The following is a 22,935-nucleotide window of genomic DNA, read 5'->3' as shown; positions in this document are numbered from 1 at the left end:
TATTTGTGAAATGCTCATGGACACTGTAACAGGAAAAAGAAGATTCTCCCTGCTAGTACTGAATTAGAACAAAACCCACAGGAAGGGCAGGGGTTGTAACTCAGTGGTAGAGCGCTTGCCTAGCATGTGTGAGGCACTGGGTTCAGTTCCTGGCACCACATTAAAAAAAAAAAAAAAACACAGGGGGGCCAACCCACGATCTCCAAGGCAGGGGGGCTCTCAGTGGTGAAAATAGTCCTTTCAGTCAGGCTTTTTTTCTGTTGCAAGTTTTTGTTATTTTAAAAATATTAACAGAGATGTACGCTTATAGTCAAAAGATATAAAAAGGTGAAAAAAGCCTTAATTCTAGGTGCTGAATTTCTCTAACCAGAAGCAGTAAGTTTTCAGAAATATTCTGCGTCAACACAAGCAAACTCATATATATATTCTCTTCACACTTAACCCTTTACAAAAAGGGATAGCACATGTTTATATTGTTCTGTAACTTTTTTTATTTAACAATACAGTTTGAGAATTGTTCCATATCAGTTTATATAGAGTTATTCATTCTTTTTCATACCTGTATGGTACTATATTAAGTGTATGTCTTATTATTATTTGTCCAAAACTTTATTTATGGTACCTCCCAATCTTTTGTTTTTATAAACATCAATGTATTAAATATATAAATTTCATATTATCTCTGTTTTCTGGCATGATTAACATATAGAAATAAAACGGCTGAATCAAAAGTATAGATTGTAAAAGTTTTTGTAGATATTACTTAACTTCCCTCTGTTTATAGACTGAATTATGTTCCCTACCTCCTGCAAATTCATACACTGAAGCCCTGACCCCAAATGTGACTATATGTGGAGAAACAGCACTTATAAGAGAACCACTGTCTCCCCAAACTGTCACCAACTTAGAATGCAGTCAAACATTCAAATTTTATCTTTGCCATTCTGATAGGGGAAAAGAATGATACCTCAGGTAGGTTTATTTTGTATTTATATTCAGCAAGGCTGGACATCTTTTCATGTATTTGAGAGACATTTGCATTTTTTTCCTGTGAATTGTCTGCCAGATCCTTCCCCAATCTTTCTATTGGTTTGTGTTCTTATTGATTTGTAGACCTACTTTATATTAAGAAAGCAAACCCTTTGTGATGAGTTTTAAACATTTCCCATAATTTACTTGATATCTTTTAATTTTGTGAGTTTTTTCATTTAAAAATGTTCAAGGAATCCAATTTATCAATCTTTTCATTATTGCCTCTTGGTTTGCAGACTATTTTAAATGGTTTTCCCAAGCTGACTTAAAAATAAGTGTCTCAGTAGAATTAATTGGACATGACTTTCCTAGCCTTATATCTGTATATACAACCAGGGTAACTCCACATCATGTACAACCTACAAGAGTGGGAATCTAAACAGAATAAGTTACACTTTATGTATGTATATTCTGCCCAAATACATTCTACTGTCATGTATAACTAAAAATTAAAAAAATTAAAAAATAAAAAGATATAAAATCATATGTGTCACATCTTTTAACACTTTTAGGATTTAATGTTTTACATTTAGATTTTTGATTCATCTAGAATTTATTTTAGTGTGTGGTATAAGTAGAAAAACAACATTATCTTGGCAAGCTGGGTGTCCCCAAATCATTTACTGATAGACCTTTATTTTCCCCATTAATTTCAAGTGTCACATTTAATATATACTTAATGCCTATGTTTTGTTCTATGGACTTATTAAGTTACAGTAATATCATATTATGTTTTAATATCTAGGAAGACTGGGCATATTTCATTACTGTTTTAGAAATTTCATTTTGAAATTTAGAATCAATTTACTTTGAAACAAAAATTTTCTTAGTGTTTTTATTGGGCATACATTGAACCTAAGATCAACTTAGGATGAAAAGACATCTTAGCGATGTTGAATCATCCTACCCAAGATGATAATCTGCCTTTTTATTTGCTCAAGTCTTATTTTGTGTCTGTCAATGGCAGTTCAAACATTTTTTTCTGATAGTTCTTGAATATTTCTTAAGTTTATTTCTTGGTCGGTCTTTCTTTCTTTCTTTCTTTCTTTCTTTCTTTCTTTTTCTAACTGATAGTTGGAACCAATTACATTAATTATATTTTCTAGTTAGTAACATTTAATTACATTTTGTAATTGGTTATTTATTTATTAAATATTTATTTTTTAGTTTTAGGTGGACACAATATCTTCATTTTATTTTTATGTGTTGCTGAGGATTGAACCCAGTGCCTCATGTGTGCTAGGCAAGCACTCTACTACTTGAGCCACAATCCCAGCCCTATAATTGGTTATTTATTGTAGATATAAAACTATTGTATTAGCTGCTATAATTTTAGTATTAGCTAGCTTATTAAATTATCTCAACTTTTATCATTTTTAGTAGATTCATCTTTTCTAGGCAAAAATCATAGTATATTCAAATAATCAAAATTAGAGCTGGGGTTGTATCTCAGTGGTAGAGCACTTGCCTAGCATGGGTGAAACACTGGGTTCGATCCTCAGCACCACATAAAAAACAAATAAATAAGAAGTGTCTGTTCAGTTGCTTGGGTATTGATTGGGTTATTTGTTTTTTTGGTGTTAAGATTTTTGAGTTCCTTATATATCCTAGACATTAGAGCTCTATCTAATGTGCATGTGGTAAAAATTTGATCCCATTCTTGAGGCTCTCTATTCACCTCACTGATTCTTTTGCTAAGAAGCTTTTTAGTTTGAATCCATCCCATTTGTGTACAACCAGAGACATGAAAAACTGTGCTCTATATTTGTACTATGAATTGAAATGCATTCTGCTGTCATGTGTAACAAATTATAATAAATAAGTTTGGGGGGCTGTGGTTGTGGCTCAGAGGTAGAGTGCTTGCCTAGCATGCGTGAGGCACTGGGTTCAATCCTCAGCACCACATAAAAATAAAATAAAGATGTTGTGTCCACCTTTACCTAAAAAATAAATAATAATAATAATAATAAAATTTTAAAAACAAATAAATAAAAAATTAAATTCTTGTTAAAAAACCTAACTTCTTCGATTCTTATGAAGAATTCTTTTTTTGAAGGCAAGAGTAGGAAGGCAGCAGGGTTTTTGTTTTGTTTTACACAAAACAAGATTTTTCAAATAGGTAACAGTTCAAAGTTTTGAAAGCATAAACAGGTAAACAGCAATAAATAAATAAATCATCTTTCTACCCCATCACCCAGTATCCCTGATCACAGGTAACAGCATTTTTCATAATTTTATATCCTTCCAGAGGCATCTCACACATATGCAGCAGGTATTGCTGCCCCTGGGCCTGCCTCCAGTGACAGTCTCAGACGTCCAGGCAAAAACTGAGCTCTAGAAGGCCAAGGAAGACCAGATATGAGATCTTTTCCCATGTCTTATATGTCTCAGTGACTATACAAGGAGAAATTGAAAAGATCCAAGGCTGAGCTCCAAGACAGTTCCATCTTCTCTGGTAGGTTTTCCCAGACTGTGGTCTTAAAAGAGCCTTCTGCTTTTAGAACTTTTCCCCCATACTCTGCAACAAACTCTACCTCCTTATCTCTTTCACACAGATGAATTCCAGGCACACATGTTCTCTCCTTATATTATCAAAACAGCCCATGAGCATCTAGCAATGCAATTCAGATTTGGACATGGGCCTCCTGTTTAGGGAGTCACCTTCCAGGGTTTTCCTTTGTTGTCCAGATAACATCTCTGAGGGGCTCTTAAAGCCACTGAAGAAACAGGCTTAGAGGTTTCTTGGGGGATCTTCCAGCTGGTAGGTGTTGCTGGTTGCATCTCTCGCTCCAGGCCTGACAGTCATATCCCTAGCTGGGTCCCCTGGCACAAGAGATAGAACTCAGGAAGGGTTACTCCCAGCAGCTGGTCCAGGAGATACCAGCAGGGAGGGAATAGGAGAAAAGAAACCTGTCAGGCCACTCACAAGAGGAGTGGAGAGAAATTTTGCTATTTACAAATTTTTACGCACTTGATCATTTCTTGTCTGCAAGAGATTTTCAGAGAGGGAACCCAGAGGCAATAATTCAAGACAGGCATTTCCTGTGCTGAATTGGATGAAGGTGGCCTACAGTCATGGGACAAGGTGAGCCAAGCCACAAGGCTTACTGAACTGTCATTAATTCCTCCATTATTATGTGTTTTCATTAAAGAAAGTAGGATGACAGGAAAGGTGATGGTGGGGGAGGGGAGGGGAGATGATAGTGTGGCTGTGGAGGGATAAATAAGTGGGTGCTGTTGGAGAGGAGATGGTGGTGTGGCTATGCAGTGGTAATGGGTAGATGGTTGGTGATAAATTAGTGGTCACAGTTGTGATGATGATGGTGTTTAAAATGGATTTACATCCTTATCCCAGGATCATCATAACCTGATAGTTCACAGCTCACTGGGCTGTGATACAAATGAGAGACACCCCAGAAAAGCATGAGTCCAATAAAAGGAAAGGGGAGGTGAGAGTCAGGGAATCAACTAGAAGGGGCAGACGCAGACATAAACATCAGGCAGACCTGGGGGGTACAGAAGCTTCAGGAACCTCTGCAGGGGTTCATCAGCACAGGCTGAGGCCCAAGGTGCCTCTGAGAAACTCTCCATAGGGCTGACTCGATGTTCTCATCCATTCACTGACTGAGCAAACACTGACTGGGTAACTATTGTATTCAGCACACTGCTGGACACAAGATGCAGTTATGAAAAAACACTACCTCAGGAAGTTCAGTGGAAGGGGTAGCAGAGAGAAAAACTGGATGGCTATAAACTAAATGCTGAAAAGAGTGAAGCAGAGTATATGGGAACTCAGAGGACTGATCTCCGCCTGGAGGAGTCAGTGAAGGCTTTGTCGGGGGGTGTCTTAGGATCCTGGAAAATGAGTAGGCATCAGCCAGGCAAAAAGAGGCAGGAGGAGAAGGCTTCCTGACTGACCCAGAATCCGAATGGATCCTGAAGAGTGGCTCTTCTGTAACACTGTGGTCATTAAGTCATGAGGTGGACTCAGATACACCAAGGCTCAAATCACATGACTGTTCACCATTCCACCATTCACCAACACAACCAGTCTAAAGAGGCAGGGCTTGTTCTGGTCCCCAGCAAACAGAGAGGAATCGTTTCTGGTTTCTGAGTACTGCCATTTTCAATTTACAAATCCCAGCCTTGCTGTGGCTATTTTATTTATTGCAATGACCTAACCAACCCACTGGTGGACAAAGGGGTAAAGGAGTACCTAGGGACACCAGGATTAGATGCACAGAGAGTTTCCTTTTCTCCTCTGTATACTTTCACACTCCTTCATATGAACAATGTCACTTCTTGCCCCCCATTTTTATATCAATGGCATCTTCCGTCAGCTCTATCACTAATGAAAGGAATATTATTGGAGGTGGGATATTTTCTTTTCTTTATCCTTCCCTTCTACCCTTGAGCTCTAAGTCAGAAAGTTTGGGAACTGATGGAAATTGGAAGCAGAATTGAATTTGCCAAAATATCTTGGAGCCTGAAGAACTTTGCCATCGGGGTCAGATCATTTCCCTGAAGTAGGTTTGACTCTATTCCACGCCTGTCAGCAAAAGCCATAGCTTCTCTATCCCAGTAGCTGAGCCCCTGCAAACACTGCAGGCCACCTTCAGACTAGAGAGACTCCCAACAGCCCTCTGTTGTCAAAGAAATTAAAAAGTTCACAACTTTGCACAAGGAACTGAATTTTCTTTTAACAGCATTGTGCCTTATCTTGGACTTGCCAATGATATTTTAAAAAAATTTCTGTTTCCTTGTATTTCCTCCTCTCCATAAAATAAAAATTAATTGATAGACTTTTCTCAGGCCACCTCCTTGTAGAGTTTCTCTGAACAGTGTGGTGCTGAGATTTTGGTAAGCCTCTAGGTCACTGAACACACATGATCTCAAGGGAACTGGTTCTACTCTCAACCTCACTCTTTTCCTCTTTAGGACAAGAGAACTGGATCTCAAAACGAGTTCTGAAAATTACCCAATTGCAATCTAAGAAAAAATGAACAAGGATGAACAAAATTCTGGATCCTATTCATTGCTTGGAATTGGGAACATAAAAGGATATCAACAATGAGAACAAGCATTGCTCTCCATAATAATAACAATAGCAATACCACTTCATGGGTTTTAATATGTCTGACACTGTACAAAAATATATGATCTAAAAAAAATATATATATATATGATCTTACTTAATCCCCACAAACTCTGTAAGGAGGGTTAATAATTATAAGGAGAAGGAAATTGAGGCTCAGAGTTTGCAAGCTAATAAGTAAGGTGAAACGATGACTTGAACCCTTGTCTCTCTGACTTCAGAATCTCTGCTTTTACTTATATTGTTACCCCGTATCCATGATTTTGATCTTTTTCACAATAGCCCTGGATATCGAGAGCTGTGACTTCCAGGCAGCAAAAAACAACAAGGAGCACCATACCAGTGCCATCAGCTCCAGTCACCTCATTGTGCGGAGGGGGCAGCCCTTCACCATCAGCTTGCACTTCCGTACCCCAGTCCACAGATTTCTTCCTACCCTGAAGAAGGTGGCCCTAACTGCACAAACTGGTAAGTGGACAGGTTTAGATATCTTTGGCAATGGGACTGTGGGATTTCTCTCTCAAAACAAAAGAGAGAGGAAAAAGGAACAAATGCCCCACACTGTCATGGGGTCTTAAGAAGTCCTGCCCACCTGGAGATGCCATGAGATAGTGTGCATAATAAATGCTGTCTCTTACTATTCAGAATTTGCTCAGCAGCATTGTCAAAGGGGGTTTCTTTTGGTTGTAAATTTAGTTTTTGTAGAAGAGCCTGAATGGGCTCTAACTCAAGGTAAATATAATATCTAATTGCCACTATTTGTTAAATCTGTACTACATGTCCAATATTTTTAAAAAATATTTTTTAGTTATCAATGGACCTTTATTTTATTTATTTATATGCAGTGCTGAGAATTGAACCCAGTGCCTCACACATGCTAGGCAGGCGCTCTACTACTGAGCCACCACCCCAGCCCCTACCTGCTTAATATTGAGCTCAGTACTTCATGTGCAATATCAGTCCTCACATTGGCCTCCCCACTCCCCTACTCTTTTTTTTTTTGTAACTGAGAATGAACCCAGGGGTGCTTAATGACTGAGCCACATCCCCAACCCTTTTTATTTTTCATTTTGAGACAGGGTCTTGCTAAGTTGCTTAGGGCCTCGCTAAATTGCCAAGGCTGGCTTTCAATTTGCAATTCTCCTGCCTCAGCCTCCTGAGCCGCTGGGATTATTGGCATACACCACTGTGCCCAGCCTTTCTCCCCCACCTTTTTTCATATTTTTTATTGGTGCATTATAGTTTTACATAATGTGTATTTGTTGCTACATATTAGCAGATGCCCACAATATAATTATATAATTTGGCCAATATAATTTCCCAGTCTTTCCCTTTCACATTGTCCTTATGAAGCAATTACAATCATCCCTCCATATCCATGGGTTCCCCCATTCTCGGATTTAACCAACCACATATGGAAAATTCCCTGGGGGTGGATTATGTCTGTACTGAATACATAGACTTTTTCTTGTCATTATTCCTTAAACAATATAGCATAATGACTATTTACATAGGACTCACATTGTATAAGGTATTATAAGATATCTAGAGATTATTTAAGATATATAGGAGGATGTTCATGGGTTATATGCAAATAACTAAGCCATTTTATATAAGGGACTTGAGCATTCTCAGATTTCTGCAGGAGGTCCTGGAAAAAATCCCCCACATATAGGGAGGGATGACTACATTAATATGGCCATATTATTGACTATGAAACTTTCGAAAAGTGTAAGCAATGAACAATGAGAGCCTGTGCTCTCCTTTACCTTTTATTGTTCCTCATTACTGGATAGGCCTCTTTCGTTCTCCTCCAACACAAACTTTCACCTCCCCCATCTTTGTAATACCCTGACTTTCTTATTCTGATTGTGACCAAGAAGTCCAAATGGCTGATTTATCATTGTGGGATTGCAGGGCAGCAGCCTTCCAAGACCAACAGGACCCAAGTCACTCTTCCCATTTCCACTATGGGAGACCAAAAATGGAGTGCAGCAGTGGAAGAGAGAGATGCCCATTTCTGGGCCATCTCTGTGACCACATCTGCTGATGCTGTCATTGGCCACTACTCACTCCTGCTGCAGGTCTTGGGTGAGAAGGAACACCTCTTGGGCCAGTTCACAGTGCTCTTTAACCCATGGAGTAGAGGTAAGTTTGGACCCAGGCTACCCTGGGCTGCACCAAGGCATTGGAGCTGAGGTGCAGGTCTGGGAGGGACCCTTCTCAGACGCAGCATCCTGTCTGGGTATCACCCTGGTAGAAGCACCCTGGGGCTTTCCACTGAAATTCCAGGTGCTGGCTCAGGTTATTTCAGTTGTGTGAGTTGAGACTCACTTAAATAACCCTAGGAAAGTTACCCTTTAACAGTAAAGGGGCAAAAGCTGGAAAAGGCTGCAGGAAGGCCATGGGATAGGCTTCTCTGTCATTCCCTGTCACCTTTAGTCTATCTCCAGGGTGTAGTCAGGTTTTCTGGGGCCAGAGCTTTTATAATTTGAAGGACCCTTTTAAAGAAAAACAATACAATTGAATTGAATTGCTAACCCCCTCCAAGAGGGGGACCTGTGGAAGAGGTCTGTGTTAGTGAGGGTTCCCAAGCTTCATCAGCTTCACAGTAAATGTGCCCAGTTTTGCTTTGCTTGTCTCCATTTGTTTGTTCTGTTCTTGAGACAGATTACAGGGTCCTCTCCATTTTAACTTGTCCAAATATCTAACTGGAGCCCTATAATTCAGCCAGCTTATAGATGGGCTCCCCTGGGTCATGCAACCTCATGTTGCTCATTAAGTGGCCACCTCTAGCAAAGCTGAGCCCTGATTGAGGCTGGGGCTATTACATCTAGAAAGGGCCATTGAGGGGCTGGAGTTGTGGCTCAGTGGTACAGAAATTGCCTAGTACAGGTGAGGCACTGGGTTTGATTCTCAGAACCACATAAAAAAGAATAAAGATATTGTGTCCATCTACAACTAAAATTATTTAAAAGAAAGTAAAGGCCATTAGACATGACTGATTTGCCCAAATTAGGACCCAATGGGGCATATTCTCTTCCTTCCCATTCTGAAGATTGGATCTTTCCTTTCCTTTCTAAATTTGCCACACCCACCTTAATCTGGTGGGCTCCATAAAGGATTGATTGGGAGAATGGAAAACAGTTCCTTCTGGCTTTCCTGTCCTCAAGACTTCAGATCTTGAAAAACCCTTTCATTTCATGAGTTTCTCTGCCAGCCTGAGGGCCCCCCCCTTTAAAAGGCAAGATGGATAGTCAGAGGAAACATGGAAAGTAAAAGAATCTTCACAGATTCCTAGAGCCCCATCCTGGACCCAGGTCCTGACTATGTTTCTCTGTGGTACCTGAAGCCCAGTGGCCTCACTCTCTCTACTTCTCTCATCCAGGGTGGGGTTTTCCAATCCCTACTGCCTGCTTTGGATGGTCCTGCCAGTCCTCAGTTCAGACCCTTCTTTCCTGTTCCAAAGGGGTAGGCAGGTGGAGCAACAGATGGGAGTTAGTGTCCATTCAGGAGCCCTTATTCCATGTGGGTGAACGTGGATTCAGGGCCCTTTAGCTGACAGAGGCCCCATGGATCTCCACATAGGGAAGATCTTCAAGCCATTTCTCCCAAAAATTGAGGCTTTGGTGTACCTCTCACTAACTAACTGAGTCCAAATCCAGAGCTAGAGCCTGGCAGCCATAGTAAAGACGAGCAAAGACAGTACTAGAACAGTGCTGGGTTCAAAGGGAAGCCACAATCTTGACTGGTGCCAGGATTCCTGGCTTCATGCTTCAGTGAAGCATGCTCATATGCTCAGGCCACCTAAGGAGGCCTTTCATGTGAGTGTGCCAGTGTGCATGGAGGTGTCGGTTAGAGCGTGGTGAATTGTTGGCTCTGATCCTTTGGGAGATGACAAAAAGAGGTTGAGAGCCCAGGCAATGGCACATGCCTGTAATCCCAGGGGCTTTGGAGGCTGAGGCAGGAGGATCACGAGTTCAAAGCCAGTCTCAGCAAAAGTGAGGTGCTAAGCAACTCAGTGAGACCCTGTCTCTAAATAAAATACAAAATAGGGCTGGGAATGTGGCTCAGTGGTCAAGTGCCCCTAAGGTTAACCCAGTACCAAAAAAAAAAAAAAAAGAGGTTGAAAGATTCTCTGGCATCTCAGTCTCAGCGTATTTAGGGGCTTTCCTGGATTCAAAAGGAATGTTTAACTCATATGATGAAACTTATGCCATGGACTTTATAAAGGGGGCTGTATCCCAGCAGAGAAGAGGTAGTAGTGCTGCCTGTGCTCTTCCCAGAGCCCTACAGATCATGGGACAAAATACCTCCATTTGAAGTGATTTCTGAAGAAGTGATACCTAGCTGACTTCACAGAGAGTACTCAGAATGAATGCACAGGAGTTAAAGACTCCTTGGAATACAGTTCTGTGATTTTAGACCCCAGATTTACAGGATTTCCTGATTTAGAATATTCTATCCTGGGCTGGGGATGTGGCTCAAGCAGTAGCGCGCTTGCCTGGCATGTGTGCGGCCCGGGTTCGATCCTCAGTACCACATACAAACAGAGATGTTGTGTCCGCCGAAAAAAACTAAAAAATAAATATTAAAATTCTCTCTCTCTTTAAAAAAAATATTAAAAAAAAAGAAAGAATATTCTATCCTTCTCTTGCCTGGAGTACCTTCATTTCAGCTTGATGCCTGTGGAGGGCCCTAGAGAGCTGTAGCCCATTAGCTTTTCTGGATGGCCTAGAGATTTTTATTTTTATTTATTTATTTTTTGTACCAGGTATTGAACCTAGGGTCACTTAACCACTGAGTCACATCCCAGCACCCCCCCCCCCTTTTTTTTTTGTATTTTATTTAGAGACTGGGTCTTGAGTTGCTTAGGGCCTTGCTAAATTGCTGAGATTGGCTTTGAACTCACAATCCTCCTGCCTCAGCCTTCCAAACTGCTGGGATTACAGGTGTGCAACTTGCTCCCAACCTGGAAATCCTTTTAAGAGTTCCCAGGAACTAGTCTAACTGCCCCCACTCTTCCATATCACCAAGTCAGAGAGATAAGACTTGGCAAGCAGAGCTGTTCCCTGCACTGCTCCCAGCTTCCTGGAGTGAGCCATGGTCTCCTCCAAAGTTGCCTATCCTCCTCATGATGCCCAGCCCAGCCCTGGGGTGAGGGAAGCAGAAGGAACTTCAGGAAGAGATGGTAGGAGTCTTAGACCTAAGGCACTGCTCCTTCCTACCCTGTCTTGCCTCAACTCATCTTCCCTCTGCTCATTCCTGTTTACCTATGACTTCCCTTGAGCTGATACTGCTCTGTCTGCAAACACCTTCTGGGAACTATTCTGCATTTTAAGGTTGTCTTGTTCCTGTCTGCCTGGCTAACCATGAAGGCCACATCCTGACTGACCCAGGAATTCTGGGCCAGGTCTCAGAACCGGCAGTGGAAGAGGGACTTCTTCCTGGATCTTTATTAGGCCCAGAGCTGCAAGGGAGTCCTATAGCCAAATATGACCTGGACTGGGAAGGCAGAGACCTGAGTACAGAGGGCAAGTCTGGCACCCCTCAAACCCTCATTCTTTCTTTCTTCTTGCCAGAGGATGACGTATTTCTACCAAATGAGGCTCAACGCAGTGAGTATGTGTTGAACCAGAATGGTCTTATCTACCTGGGCACGGCCGACTGCATCCAGGAAGAGCCTTGGGACTTCGGCCAGGTATTTGGGACCTCCAAGGGAAGGAAAGGACAGTGGCTATCCTATAATCTTCCATGTTCAGGCCAGACAGGGCTGCCAGATCCAAAAGTCCCTGATTGTGAGATCATTTCTTAAGCCCATTTTAGCCCTGTGGTATCTCCCTTTCTACTGGGTCTCATCACACCACCTTCCACAGCTGCCAGAGTTATTGTCCCCAAAGCTGTGGCACATGAAGTCTCTATTAAAATAATCTCTAATATCTATAGAATCAAGACCAAGTCTCCTGCCCTGATACCCAAGGCCCTTCCAATGAGGCACTGCTTTCCTTTCCCCACAAGCTGCCCTGTGTCCTAGCTGCAGGGTGTCAAGGCTGATGTTTCCTCTGCCTGGAACAGCTTCTCCCTTTATCCTCTGGAAACTCCTATCTATCTCTTAAGACTTCCTGAAACAGCTTTCCCCATCCCCTAAAGGCAGAGGGATTCTCTCCACTGCATTCTCTCCTCTGCATTGGTGTCTCTATAGAGCCCTGAAATCTAAGGGCCATGTATCTATCTCTAGCGCTAAACTGGGGGCTCCTCCAGAGCAGGAGTTACCTTGATATCCTCCAAACCTGCCTCAGGTATGGGGCAGTAGGAGCTCATGAAATAAAACAGTGATGGTCCTCAAGAGTTCACACCCTCTCATGTGCGTCAAACAATAGAATAGGCAAAGGTCTGGATGCTGGGACATAGGGACCAGGAAGCACAGTGGGAGAGAGGCAAGAGACAGAACTCCCACAGGAGACAAGGAGGCAGGGGAGGAAGGTGCAGAAGGGAGGGTGAGATGTTGGGGCCGTCCTAGGGAATGAGTGCCTGACCTGGAGACCCTTTATTGTGGCCCTGTGTGGTCTTACAGTTCGAGAAGGATGTCATGGACATCAGCCTGGGCTTGCTAGGCATGGACAAGCATATGGAGAAGTGGAGTCAGCCTGTGCACGTGGCCCATGTGTTGGGTACCTTGGTGAGTGAGAAGTGGGAGCCAGAGGGAAGAAGAGATGGGAAAAGAGCCCTTTGACAGACCTGTCCCACCTGTCCTGGAAGTCCTCAAAATCACAAACAGTCCCCTCTCCCAGGCTTTTAGAGAAAAGCCCTGCTAAAGAGGGAAGAAGTTTAGGCAATAGCCTCCACAGGAGCAATAAAAGAAAAAAAAAAGGTATCATTCAGAAAAAGGCCAACTGAGGGGCTGGGGTTGTAGCTCAGTGGTAGACTGCTTGCCTAGCATGTGTGAGGCAATGGGTGCAATTCTCAGCATCTCATATAAATAAATACAAATAGGTCCATCAGCAACTTAAAAAAAAAAAAAAAAAAACAAACAGCTGAGAAGGAAAACTGGTCTGGGATTCCTCAGAGGACTCCTCCCCAATCCTTCCACTGCACCCTCCCAGACCCAACTGTAGTGTCCACATTACCAGTGCTTGCTGCTACCAGGTCAAAGGGACCTGTCTTTATTTCTAAGAATAATGCAGACCATGAAGGTAGCTTGGTGGTTTTCCTTGTCTCTGAAAGTTCTTCCATAGGAGTAATGTGCTATTTCCTTAGGTGCCTCTAAAGTCCACTCTGAAAAGGAAGTAGGACCAAGGCCAGCCTCTATGGAGGAAGAAGCCTCCAAGACACAAGGCAAACTAAGTCAAAGGAGTCAGGACAAGGGAAGCTAATGACCAATGACCAAGCACTTCCCAGAAGCTTTCTTACTCCTCTCTGTGGCTCAAGCAGGAGAACTTATTTAAAAACGTAATCCTGGGTCTGAGTTCTAGCAATGACAACCCAGTGGGTCTAGGATGGAGTCCAGAAGCATTCAGATTTAACAAGTCTCCAGTAATTCTGATTTGTGCTTGGAGAGATGCAGTGAACCCTCATGTATTTCATGTATTTTGTGCCGTGGGACTCACACCCACACATTTCCCCAAACAGCTGCAAACTCTCAAGCAGAGGAGTGTCCTGCCCATCCCGCAGGCCCAGACTGCCCAGGAAGAAGCCCTGCTTAACAAGCGCCGGGGAAGTGTACCCATCCTGCGGCAATGGCTCACCGGTCAAGGGCGACCTGTGTATGAAAGTCAGGCCTGGGTGTTGGCTGCTGTTGCTTGCACAGGTACAGAGCAGGCAACACATAAGTCAGTTACCTGGGCTGCTGTATACTGTCTGTCCTGTGTCCTGAGTTGCCCCTTGACCTTCCATCTGGGAGGGACATCTCCAAAAGCAGGCACAAACCTCTACTCTGCAGCTTTCCCCCATCTTCATCATGCCCATAAATGGTTCAGCCTTATTAAGAAACCAAAACCACTTCCTGTCTGGCTTGGGAACTCCTTGTCCCAACCAATCCTCCCCAATAGCTTTTGTTTCTTTTCCTGTCAATAAAGCTGGGTCCTTTTTCAACTGTACTCTCTAAGTCACTTTCTCTCAGAAACATTCCCTCACCCTGCTGCAAAAGAGCAAGTTCTATCCTCTATTCTGCATTCCTCTCCCGTGCTCTATATTCAAGTGCTGGGTAATTTGTACCTCCATGATCAGTCTTTATGTTCTGTTCTTGAGTGCCAGTTCTAACTTCCTGGTGCTGTGTTCCTCCTCCTTCCACAGTGTCATTTGATATTTAAAACAAAGTTTACCCAGAAGAGACACTGAAAATTCTAGCCATATGCATTGTGTCCACTCCCTCGGCCCCAACTTCTCTGCTCCCTCTGACACCTATCAACTACCTCTTCTCTGCAGTGCTGCGATGCCTGGGAATCCCAGCCCGTGTTGTTACCACATATGCCTCAGCCCAGGGTACCCACGGGGACCTGTTGGTGGACGAGTACTACAATGAGGAGGGGATCCAGAATGGAGAAGGTCAGAGAGGACGCATCTGGTGAGAAGCCCAAAGGAGATGGGGTTCCAGATTAGGAAGAGCTCCAAACCCTTTTGGTATAGGCCCATGGGAATCCCCACATCCCCAGCGGCTCTGGTACTCAGAGTAGGCCTTCAGGACTCTTGGAGGCAGGTCAGTCATGTGTGTACTCCCCTTCCTGGAAGTGTTATGGACACTTTTACAGTGTCCTCCCATCCCCATGGTAACAATGACTCTGCTAGGCCCATTTCTAGAACCACCTACATACTCTTTTTCTTCCCATTTGCATTTGATACCTTCAGGATCTTCCAGACTTCCACAGAGTGCTGGATGACCAGACCTGATTTTCGTTACCCACATTATGCCGGATGGCAGATTCTGTATCCATATGTTCCTAATAAAGGTGAAGGTAAAGCCTGGGAGTGGGCTCAGGACTACCCAGGGCTGCAAGAACTGAAGAGGTCCCCCAGAGAGAAAACAGGAACAGCAGGTGTCCCAAAGGGGATCTGTGTTCTCTAAAACAGGAGAAGCAGAAGGAAGAATAGTGGCCAGCAGAAAGCTGACCTGATACCAGCATGCTTAGCCATATAGGGAAATGATCTTAAGATGCCCGGATAGTGCAAGTGCTAGGGCAGGGCTAGCAGCATAGGATTTCTGAGGTTCTGGATGGGGATGAGGAAGGTCTCAGGATAGGCTCAAGCTCAGAAAAGGAAACCAGCAGCCATGGAAAGGGTTGTTCCTTGCTCAGAAACAGAACTGGCAGATAGCAACTGCTTAAGAAAGATGACCAACTCCTGTCATATCTGTAGTTGAGCTGGCTTGGGAACTCCCATGTATGACACATGTTCCTCTGACGTCCTTCCTGGCCAGTTTCAGAGAGGGCTTCAACCAGAAAGTATTTTTACTACATAGTTGTCTCACCTCTCTCCTCTAAGAAACTGCCCAGTATCACCTGTGACCTTGAGGCTGGGGGAGGGAAAACAGGGTACAGGGTAGGGACTGATGTGATGTAGCAGCTCTGAGAAGAGCAGAGGAAATGTCTGGGAGTGGTCCTCTTGCTCATTAACCTTTCTCTCCCCCAGGCTTGGGATCCTGTGATCTTGTTCCAGTCAAAGCAGTCAAGGATGGGATACTGGAGCTGACCCCTGCAGTGTCAGACCTTTTTGCTGCAGTAAATGCCTCGTGTGTGGTCTGGAAGTGCTGTGAGGATGGAAAACTGGAATTGACCAACTCCAACACAAAGTATGTTGGCAACAACATCAGCACTAAGGTTGTGGGCAGTGACCGCTGTGAGGACATCACTCAGAACTACAAGTATCCTGCAGGTACTGGCCAGGGAAAAGCTCCAGGTTTCTCAGCACTGAAATGAGGGGAAGAGATGGGCCAATCAGATATAGGCCAGAAAAAGTCCCAAACTTTTCTCCAATGTATCTATCCTCTATCCATGAGATGTCAGCACCCCTCACATACCAGCTGTGTCAACAAAAAGTGTATTCAGGCATTTCCAAATGTTGGCAGGGGGGGGAGTGTAAAATTCCCCGAGTTGAGAACTACTGCTATAAGACAATACACTCAAAACCAAGCCCAGTGTTCAGAAGAGTTTTGCTGTTGCCTCCTTCCCCCTTGCCTCCAACACCCCAACTCTTCCTTCATATTAGCAGGTGGCACTGCTTTCCACCTATTTGTCAAAAGAAGAAGGGAGTCTTCCCTTTTCACCTCCATATACTATCCTCACATGAATCTGCATCCTGAGCTGTTTCTCATAGCCTGGAGTTAATCCAGGCCTCATTACTTCTTGTCTACAAGATTACAACAGCTTGCTAACTGGGCCGCTGGCCTCCAGTATCTTCATCATGGTTCTCTTTCCAATTTTCAGTTTCCAGAATGAGCTAAGATAAAAAAAATCATTATGCACACCCCCAACTCCAGAATAGTCCGTGGCCCCATTACCCTTGGAGTAAGTCCAAATTCCTTCACATTTAATTCCCTGAAAACTGTCCTCAGAGACAATGTTGGCTTGTTGCAAAGCTTACTCTCTCCTTGTTTAAGGGACAAATTCATTTCAGTTGAATAAGTTGGTCCTTGAGTGGCTTGGAAGAAACACATTATCTGTGGTGGCTCTGCCTAACACAGGCATTTTGTGGGCTAAATATGGCCTTAGAGGTTTGCAAAGCTTTTGTGACTTTGATATCTGAGTAGAAATGGGGTAAATACATGTTAAACTTTGGCTTTAATTAGAAGGGTCTGTACCTGCTAGGTGAGAGGCCTGCTTTGTCTCTTCCATATTCCAGGATCCCTTCAAGAAAAAGAGGTGATGGAGAGAGTCCAGGAAAAGAGAATTAAACAGTGGAAACCGAATGGCATCAGACCCCCCAGCGACAAGTGGGCTGATCCTCTATACCTGTTCTTGGAAGCACCCAGCTCCTTTCCCTTGAGAGGGGATGCCCAACTCTCAGTGATCCTGTTTAACCCCAGCGACCAGGAGAAGGAGGTGCAGCTGGTGATTGGGGTCCAAGCTGTGTATTACAATGGAGTGTTTGCTGCCAAGCTCTGGAGGAAAAAGCAGTTTCTCACACTCAGCGCCAACCTGGGTAACGCTACAGCCCCACCAGACACCCTTGACACACCAGGCTCCACCCTGGACACTGCCACAGGTCTCCAGAGAAGGCTTTTAACCTCTAGTGCTCATGCATTCTCAATCAGCCATTCAACATATATTTATTGGGCCTGACATGGCAAAAAAAAAAAAAAGCACAATCTCAACTGCAGTCTGATAAACAAACAGACTTATCATAACAGTGAGGAGGCATCTGAGGAGGTGAACAGAATACAAGGGCAGGAGAGCATCTCACGCAGGCTGGAGTGGGCTGCCCCCAGATGACTCATGCCATGCTGAGTCTTGAAGGACAGGTAGGAAGACAGAAAAGTGTGCTGGCATTCCAGACAGAAGGAACATGAGCACAGATTCCTCCTTCTCCCTGAGATTCTTGTTTAATTGGTCTGGGATGGGGTCCAGACACTGGTGTGTGTGTGTGTGTGTGTGTGTGTGTGTGTATAATTTTTTTTAAAGCTCCATATGTGTTCTAGGGTTAAGATTCCCTGGATTAGAAGAGTCATTCTCAAACTTTGTCACCCGTCAGTCACTTGGGAAGTCTGATGCTTGGGCTGCATCCAGGCTATGAAATCAGAAACTCCATGGTAGACACAAACATCAGAATTTTTAAAACTTCTCAGATAATTCCAATGTGAGGCAAGTTTGAGAAACAGTGGGCTAGAGTTTGCCTACAGGATCGCAACAGCTTTCTGACCATCTCCCTGCCTCCATACTCTCTGTCATTGTTCCCTCTCCAAGCACAGGGGGAATGGTGTGAGGGCAGTGGTGTCAGCTACAGAGAGCCCAGATGATGATGGATCTTGTATATGATGCTAAGGAGTCTTGTTTTTGTTCTCTGAAAAAGGGAAGGAAAAGCAGAGAATGGGAAAGAACTATGTGAGCATATATTCAACAACCATGTGTGTCAGCTTCTTCATTCAACATCATCTCATTTAGCACAAACCATCCCATTATTAGATAGACACTGAGGCCAAAAGAGCTTCCCTTCTTTTAATTCATGGAAACTTTTCCACAAACTTTTCTTCTAATTCACGGGAACTTTTTCACACTGAAGTGGTCTGCCAAGAGTGTTGGTGGAAGTGGTATGGGGGAATGGAGGGTAAGAATAGGGTCTTGAGCAAGTGCAAAGTTTATAGCTGTGTGGGAATCAGGCCTCTTTCTGACCTCAGTGAGAGCTTGAGTCCTTTGCATTGTGTGAGGAACGATGGCTTGTTTCAGCGGTATATGCACTCACCCCTTTGCACTGACTCTGCTCATCATGTATTTCAGATATGAGAATAACTATCAGCCTGTCATTCTCCCATTTTGAGCGACACCCACCGGAGAACAGCTTCCTCAGACTTACTGTGATGGCAACACATTCTGAGTCCGGTCTTAGCTGCTTTGCTCAGGAAGATGTCGCCATTTGTAGACCACGTCTTGTTATCCAGGTAGGCACTGGTTCTTCCCTGAATTGCTCTCATTTGCTGCCACTCCGGTCATTTCAGAAGGAAGCCCAGCTCCTCAAGCTTCAGAGCAGATGAGCATGTTGCATAATTGCCTAACAATGCTAGGTTTGAGAGCTCTTCTCTTGAAAGAGATGACCTCTTACATGTAAGATTAAGATTTTAAATTTCCAAATTTAAATGGTTAAGGTTTCTTAACCATACTTAAAGGATAATAATAAGCTGTATTTATTTAGCCCTTTATACATATGCCAAAATATATTCACCTCCTTTATTTCAATACAAAAGCCTTACGAGGTGGAACCATTCCTCTTATTCAGATGAGGAAACTAAGTCTAGAGAGCAACGTATCCCAGAACATAAAAGTAGGAAGTTCTAGAAGCTTGTGGCGCTTGGTGCATAAAGCTTATGGCTCTTTCCACAAGTCTACCACAGCCAAAATGAATGAGATCTGATTCCTGTTCAAGGAGGTTTTACTTTGGTAAAGGAGACACAACATTTGGTCTTCTACATAAGTGCTTTACAAGAGGCAAAGTCACTAAGAGAAAACTGAACTAAAAGAGATTAACTCTAGCTGGTGGGTTTATGGACAATTTTGTGAAGGAGGTGACATTTATGATGGGCCTTGAAACATGGATATGCTTTCAGTGCAGAGGTAGGGGAAGGCCATCAAAGGCAGAAGAGGACACACAGAGGTGCAAAGGAAAGGAGCCTGAGTGTTGGGCTAGGGATGGAAATTCCCTGACATGGCTGGAGCATCCTTAGGTCAGGGGAAGAACCAGTAAGGTTGAAAAGGTAGGTTTGGAGCAGATTGTGATGGACCCTGAATGCAAACTAAGCTAGATTCTGAAGGCAATGGGAGACCCTCCAAGATTTCTAAGCAGAGAACAGGCACCATCAGAGAGAGTCCATGATGGATAAAGGGTGGAGAGTAAATACAGAAACATTGGGGAGAAGGCAAATAAGTCAACTGAGCAGTCTGGGTCAGGGTGGCAGAGATGAGATGCATAACTGAGGAGGGAAGGGAATGCACAGGAGGGGAAAGTGGGACAGATTCTGTGCCCTTTGCATCATCCCATGTGTTGTCCTTTCCCACAGATGCCAGAGACAGCCAAGCAATATCAACCTCTTACAGCCTCAATTAGCATCCATAACTCCCTAGACTCCCCCATGATGGACTGCATGATCTCCATCTTTGGAAGGGGGCTCATTCACAAAGAGAGGAGATACGGGTAAGAAACTGAAAGCTTCTTATCCCAGTGATACATCTGGTCAGAAAGGAAGAGACCCAAAAACAATGACTTAAAAAGTCATTTCCCATGGCTTGGAGGCAGAAAATAGATCTCCTGAAGTTGAATTAAAGGAATTATATGATTTAGACTACCAAATGACCTCTCTTCCATGTCCACAGATAGGGGTGAGTGGTACCTGTAGGGGCTCCTCAGGCACCCACTTCACCCTTGTTGTTACACTGATCATGCAGGGAGAGCCTGGGTATTGCCAGTGAATGTGGAGAGGAGGTCAAGGTTAAGTACTAGAGAATATCATAGGGAGGGTGAGCTGCAACCACAACATACAATTTTAATTTATTCCCTATTATTCTAATTCCCTACTTGCACTCACATCACTACCCTTCATATCCTTTTCTATTTGTGTGGCCTTACATGAGTATGTGTAAAATGTGTACCATTGCTTCATGAGTCTTTGTTTTTAACTTATATAAATGTCTACTTGTATCTTTTCACTCAGAACTTTTTATGATTCATGGACATATATCAAGTTCATTGCTTCTGCTACATAATAATCCTGATGTACATCCATCACTTCTTACCATTCCATGATGATGGCCACCCATAGTGCCTCCAACTGTGACACCATAAATATTGTTGCAGTGAACAGCCTCACATATGTCCCCCTTATATGCTTGGTTAAGACTCTGATGGGGTCAGGGGACATATATGCCCAGGAATGAAATGATGGGTTACAGGATATGATCTGGTTTGACAAGGTACTTTCAGATTTATTTGCAGAATGGCTACAGAAATCTACACTCCCTCCAGCAGTACATGAGTTTCTATATCCTACCTCTCCTCCACTGGTAGCAATAATTATTAATTAATTATTAATTTCTTCCAGTCTAATATAAAACCAGTAGTATCTTACTACTGTTCTAATTTGCCACTCTTCATTTTTCTTCACTGTTTCCACTTCTTCCTTTACAAAAAGTCTATCCTTATCTTTGTCCAGTCTTCTTTTGGTAGTCTTGCCATTTTTTCTTGTTGATTTTATTCTACACTGTAACACTGTGTATTCTACATTAGTCCCTTGTTGATTAGATGTTACAAATATTCTTTTAGTATGTCCACTGCATCCTTCATTGGTTATATGATATAGAGTTCAAGGTCCCCATTTCTGTCTTCCCCGAGATCCCTGACAGACAATCAGGTTATTGAGTCACTGCCTCAGCCTCATGGAACTAAATGAGCCACTCTAACCAGTTAAGATGTTAACTGCCAACATTTTACCAGACTTTTTGTGGTTTACCAGGTCCACTGTGTGGCAAAGCTCCTCAAAAGAAATCCACACCATTCTCTCAGTCACCAAAAGGCCTTCAGCAGGCCAGGAGTTGATAGGGCCTTCAAACATCACCAACTGACACAATGATATTCTCCCAAAATGCCTGCTTCACCCACTATGCTTAGAACTAAGTGAGGGTTCCAACACTATTTTCCAAACATACACCTGTCCTATTACCAAGAAATGACAGACTGAATCACAGATAATAAAAGGAAAATGAGAAGCAACCCTTAATATTCTTCTCTTTCAAAATATGCAGTTGCCCAGTGTAGGGAGGTTCTGGTCTTCTATTCTCCTAACCACCTCTGGCTTAAAAGCTATGTACATAGATGATTTTTTCTTTTCTTTTTTTTTTAACATCTTTATTTTATTTTTACGTGGTGCTGAGGATCGAACCCAGCACCCCGCGCATGAGAGCCGAGCGCGCTACCGCTTGAGCCACATCCCCAGCCCCATAGATGATTTTTTCATAGTCCACCTCTTCAAGCAAAGAACAGAGTTACCACAATGAGGACAGCAATGAACCTGTGACAGAATTAGCACCCATTTTTCCTTTATTTCAGATTAGGTTCTGTGTGGCCTGGAAACACCTTGAGCACCCAGTTCAAGTTCACACCAACACAGCTGGGGCTCCAGAGGCTCACCGTGGAAATGGATTGCAACATGTTCCAGAACCTAATCAGCCACAGAAGCATCACTGTGGTAGCCCCAGAACTTTCAGCTTAAACTTCCCAGCTCTAATCACCATTTTCCTCATAAACTCTTGAAACTACACTATAAAACTAAACATGTGCTGCGGAGGGAAACTCTGTCAACCAATGACTCTCCATTCAGGTTGCAGAAGAGTGACCAAGAACAAAGTTAGATTCCGAGAAACCAAAAGACCTGTCACCTGGCTTAAAGCAGCCATGATGGCTAGATGTTTTAGAACAGAACCATTAGGTTAGAGTGAAAAAAGGACGCCTTTGGAAAGGTACTCAGATCTAACTTTTCAAAGTATGAAAAGTATATCTATATATTTGCCTTTTCAGAGTATATTCAGATTTTCTAATTTGGGGCTTTTCACAACTTTTACTGAATAATAAGACATTCACTAACTTAGAGGCAAGGGAAAGGACCTAATGTGCAAATCATTATTCCATTTCTGATGAAGTAGTATAATATTAGCTAAGACTGAAATTTTTAGATAATCTTAAAATTATATTGATTAGTGCTATCATTACCCTTAAAGATCCAAAGATGACTGAACAAATGTATAAAATATATAACACAGGCCACATGTGGTGGTGCACACCCATAATCCCAGTGACTTGATAGGCTGAGGCAATGGATCCTAAATTCAAGGCTGGCGCTGGCCACTTGGCAAGACCCTATCTCCAAAAAAAAAAAAAAAAAGAACTGGGGATTAGCTCAGCTCAGTGGTAAAGTGCCCCTGGGTTCAATCCTCAGTACCAATTTTTAAAAAAATTTAATACATATACACACATCTAAATGCATAAAAATATATATACTCACACACCGTACATACATACACATCTAAAAATGTGTATATATGTGTATGTACACACATGCATGTGTGTATATATACATATTTATATATTTGTAGATAAGTGTTTATATATATGTATAT

General features: G+C 43.0%; 1 protein-coding gene across 2 annotated transcripts; it reads left to right on the top strand.

Annotated features, from left to right (window-relative positions):
* Positions 1–3,788: 3,788 nt before the first annotated feature.
* Epb42 (erythrocyte membrane protein band 4.2) lies at positions 3,789–22,703 on the top strand. 2 transcript variants are annotated; one of them, XM_046461889.2, is made up of 13 exons: positions 3,789–4,117; positions 6,410–6,595; positions 8,045–8,275; positions 11,710–11,828; positions 12,702–12,806; positions 13,757–13,934; positions 14,552–14,690; positions 14,972–15,072; positions 15,752–15,994; positions 16,961–17,260; positions 18,553–18,713; positions 19,827–19,960; positions 21,869–22,703. In XM_046461889.2, the coding sequence occupies exons 1-13, from the start codon at positions 4,108–4,110 to the stop codon at positions 22,029–22,031; spliced, it is 2,070 nt and encodes a 689-aa protein (XP_046317845.1). In that variant the 5' UTR covers positions 3,789–4,107; the 3' UTR covers positions 22,032–22,703. The 2 variants fall into 2 exon arrangements, with proteins under 2 accessions (XP_046317845.1, XP_046317844.1); XM_046461888.2 differs by having other exon boundaries at positions 14,972–15,078.
* Positions 22,704–22,935: the final 232 nt, after the last annotated feature.

This window comes from Marmota monax, unplaced genomic scaffold (genome assembly GCF_021218885.2).
Source record: "Marmota monax isolate L192 unplaced genomic scaffold, Marmota_monax_Labrador192_F-V1.1 WCK01_AAM20220418_F8-fsc00001, whole genome shotgun sequence".
NCBI classification, from domain to species: domain Eukaryota; kingdom Metazoa; phylum Chordata; class Mammalia; order Rodentia; family Sciuridae; genus Marmota; species Marmota monax.
Note: the sequence above shows the minus strand (reverse complement) of the source record. Positions and strands in the feature narration are given on the sequence as shown.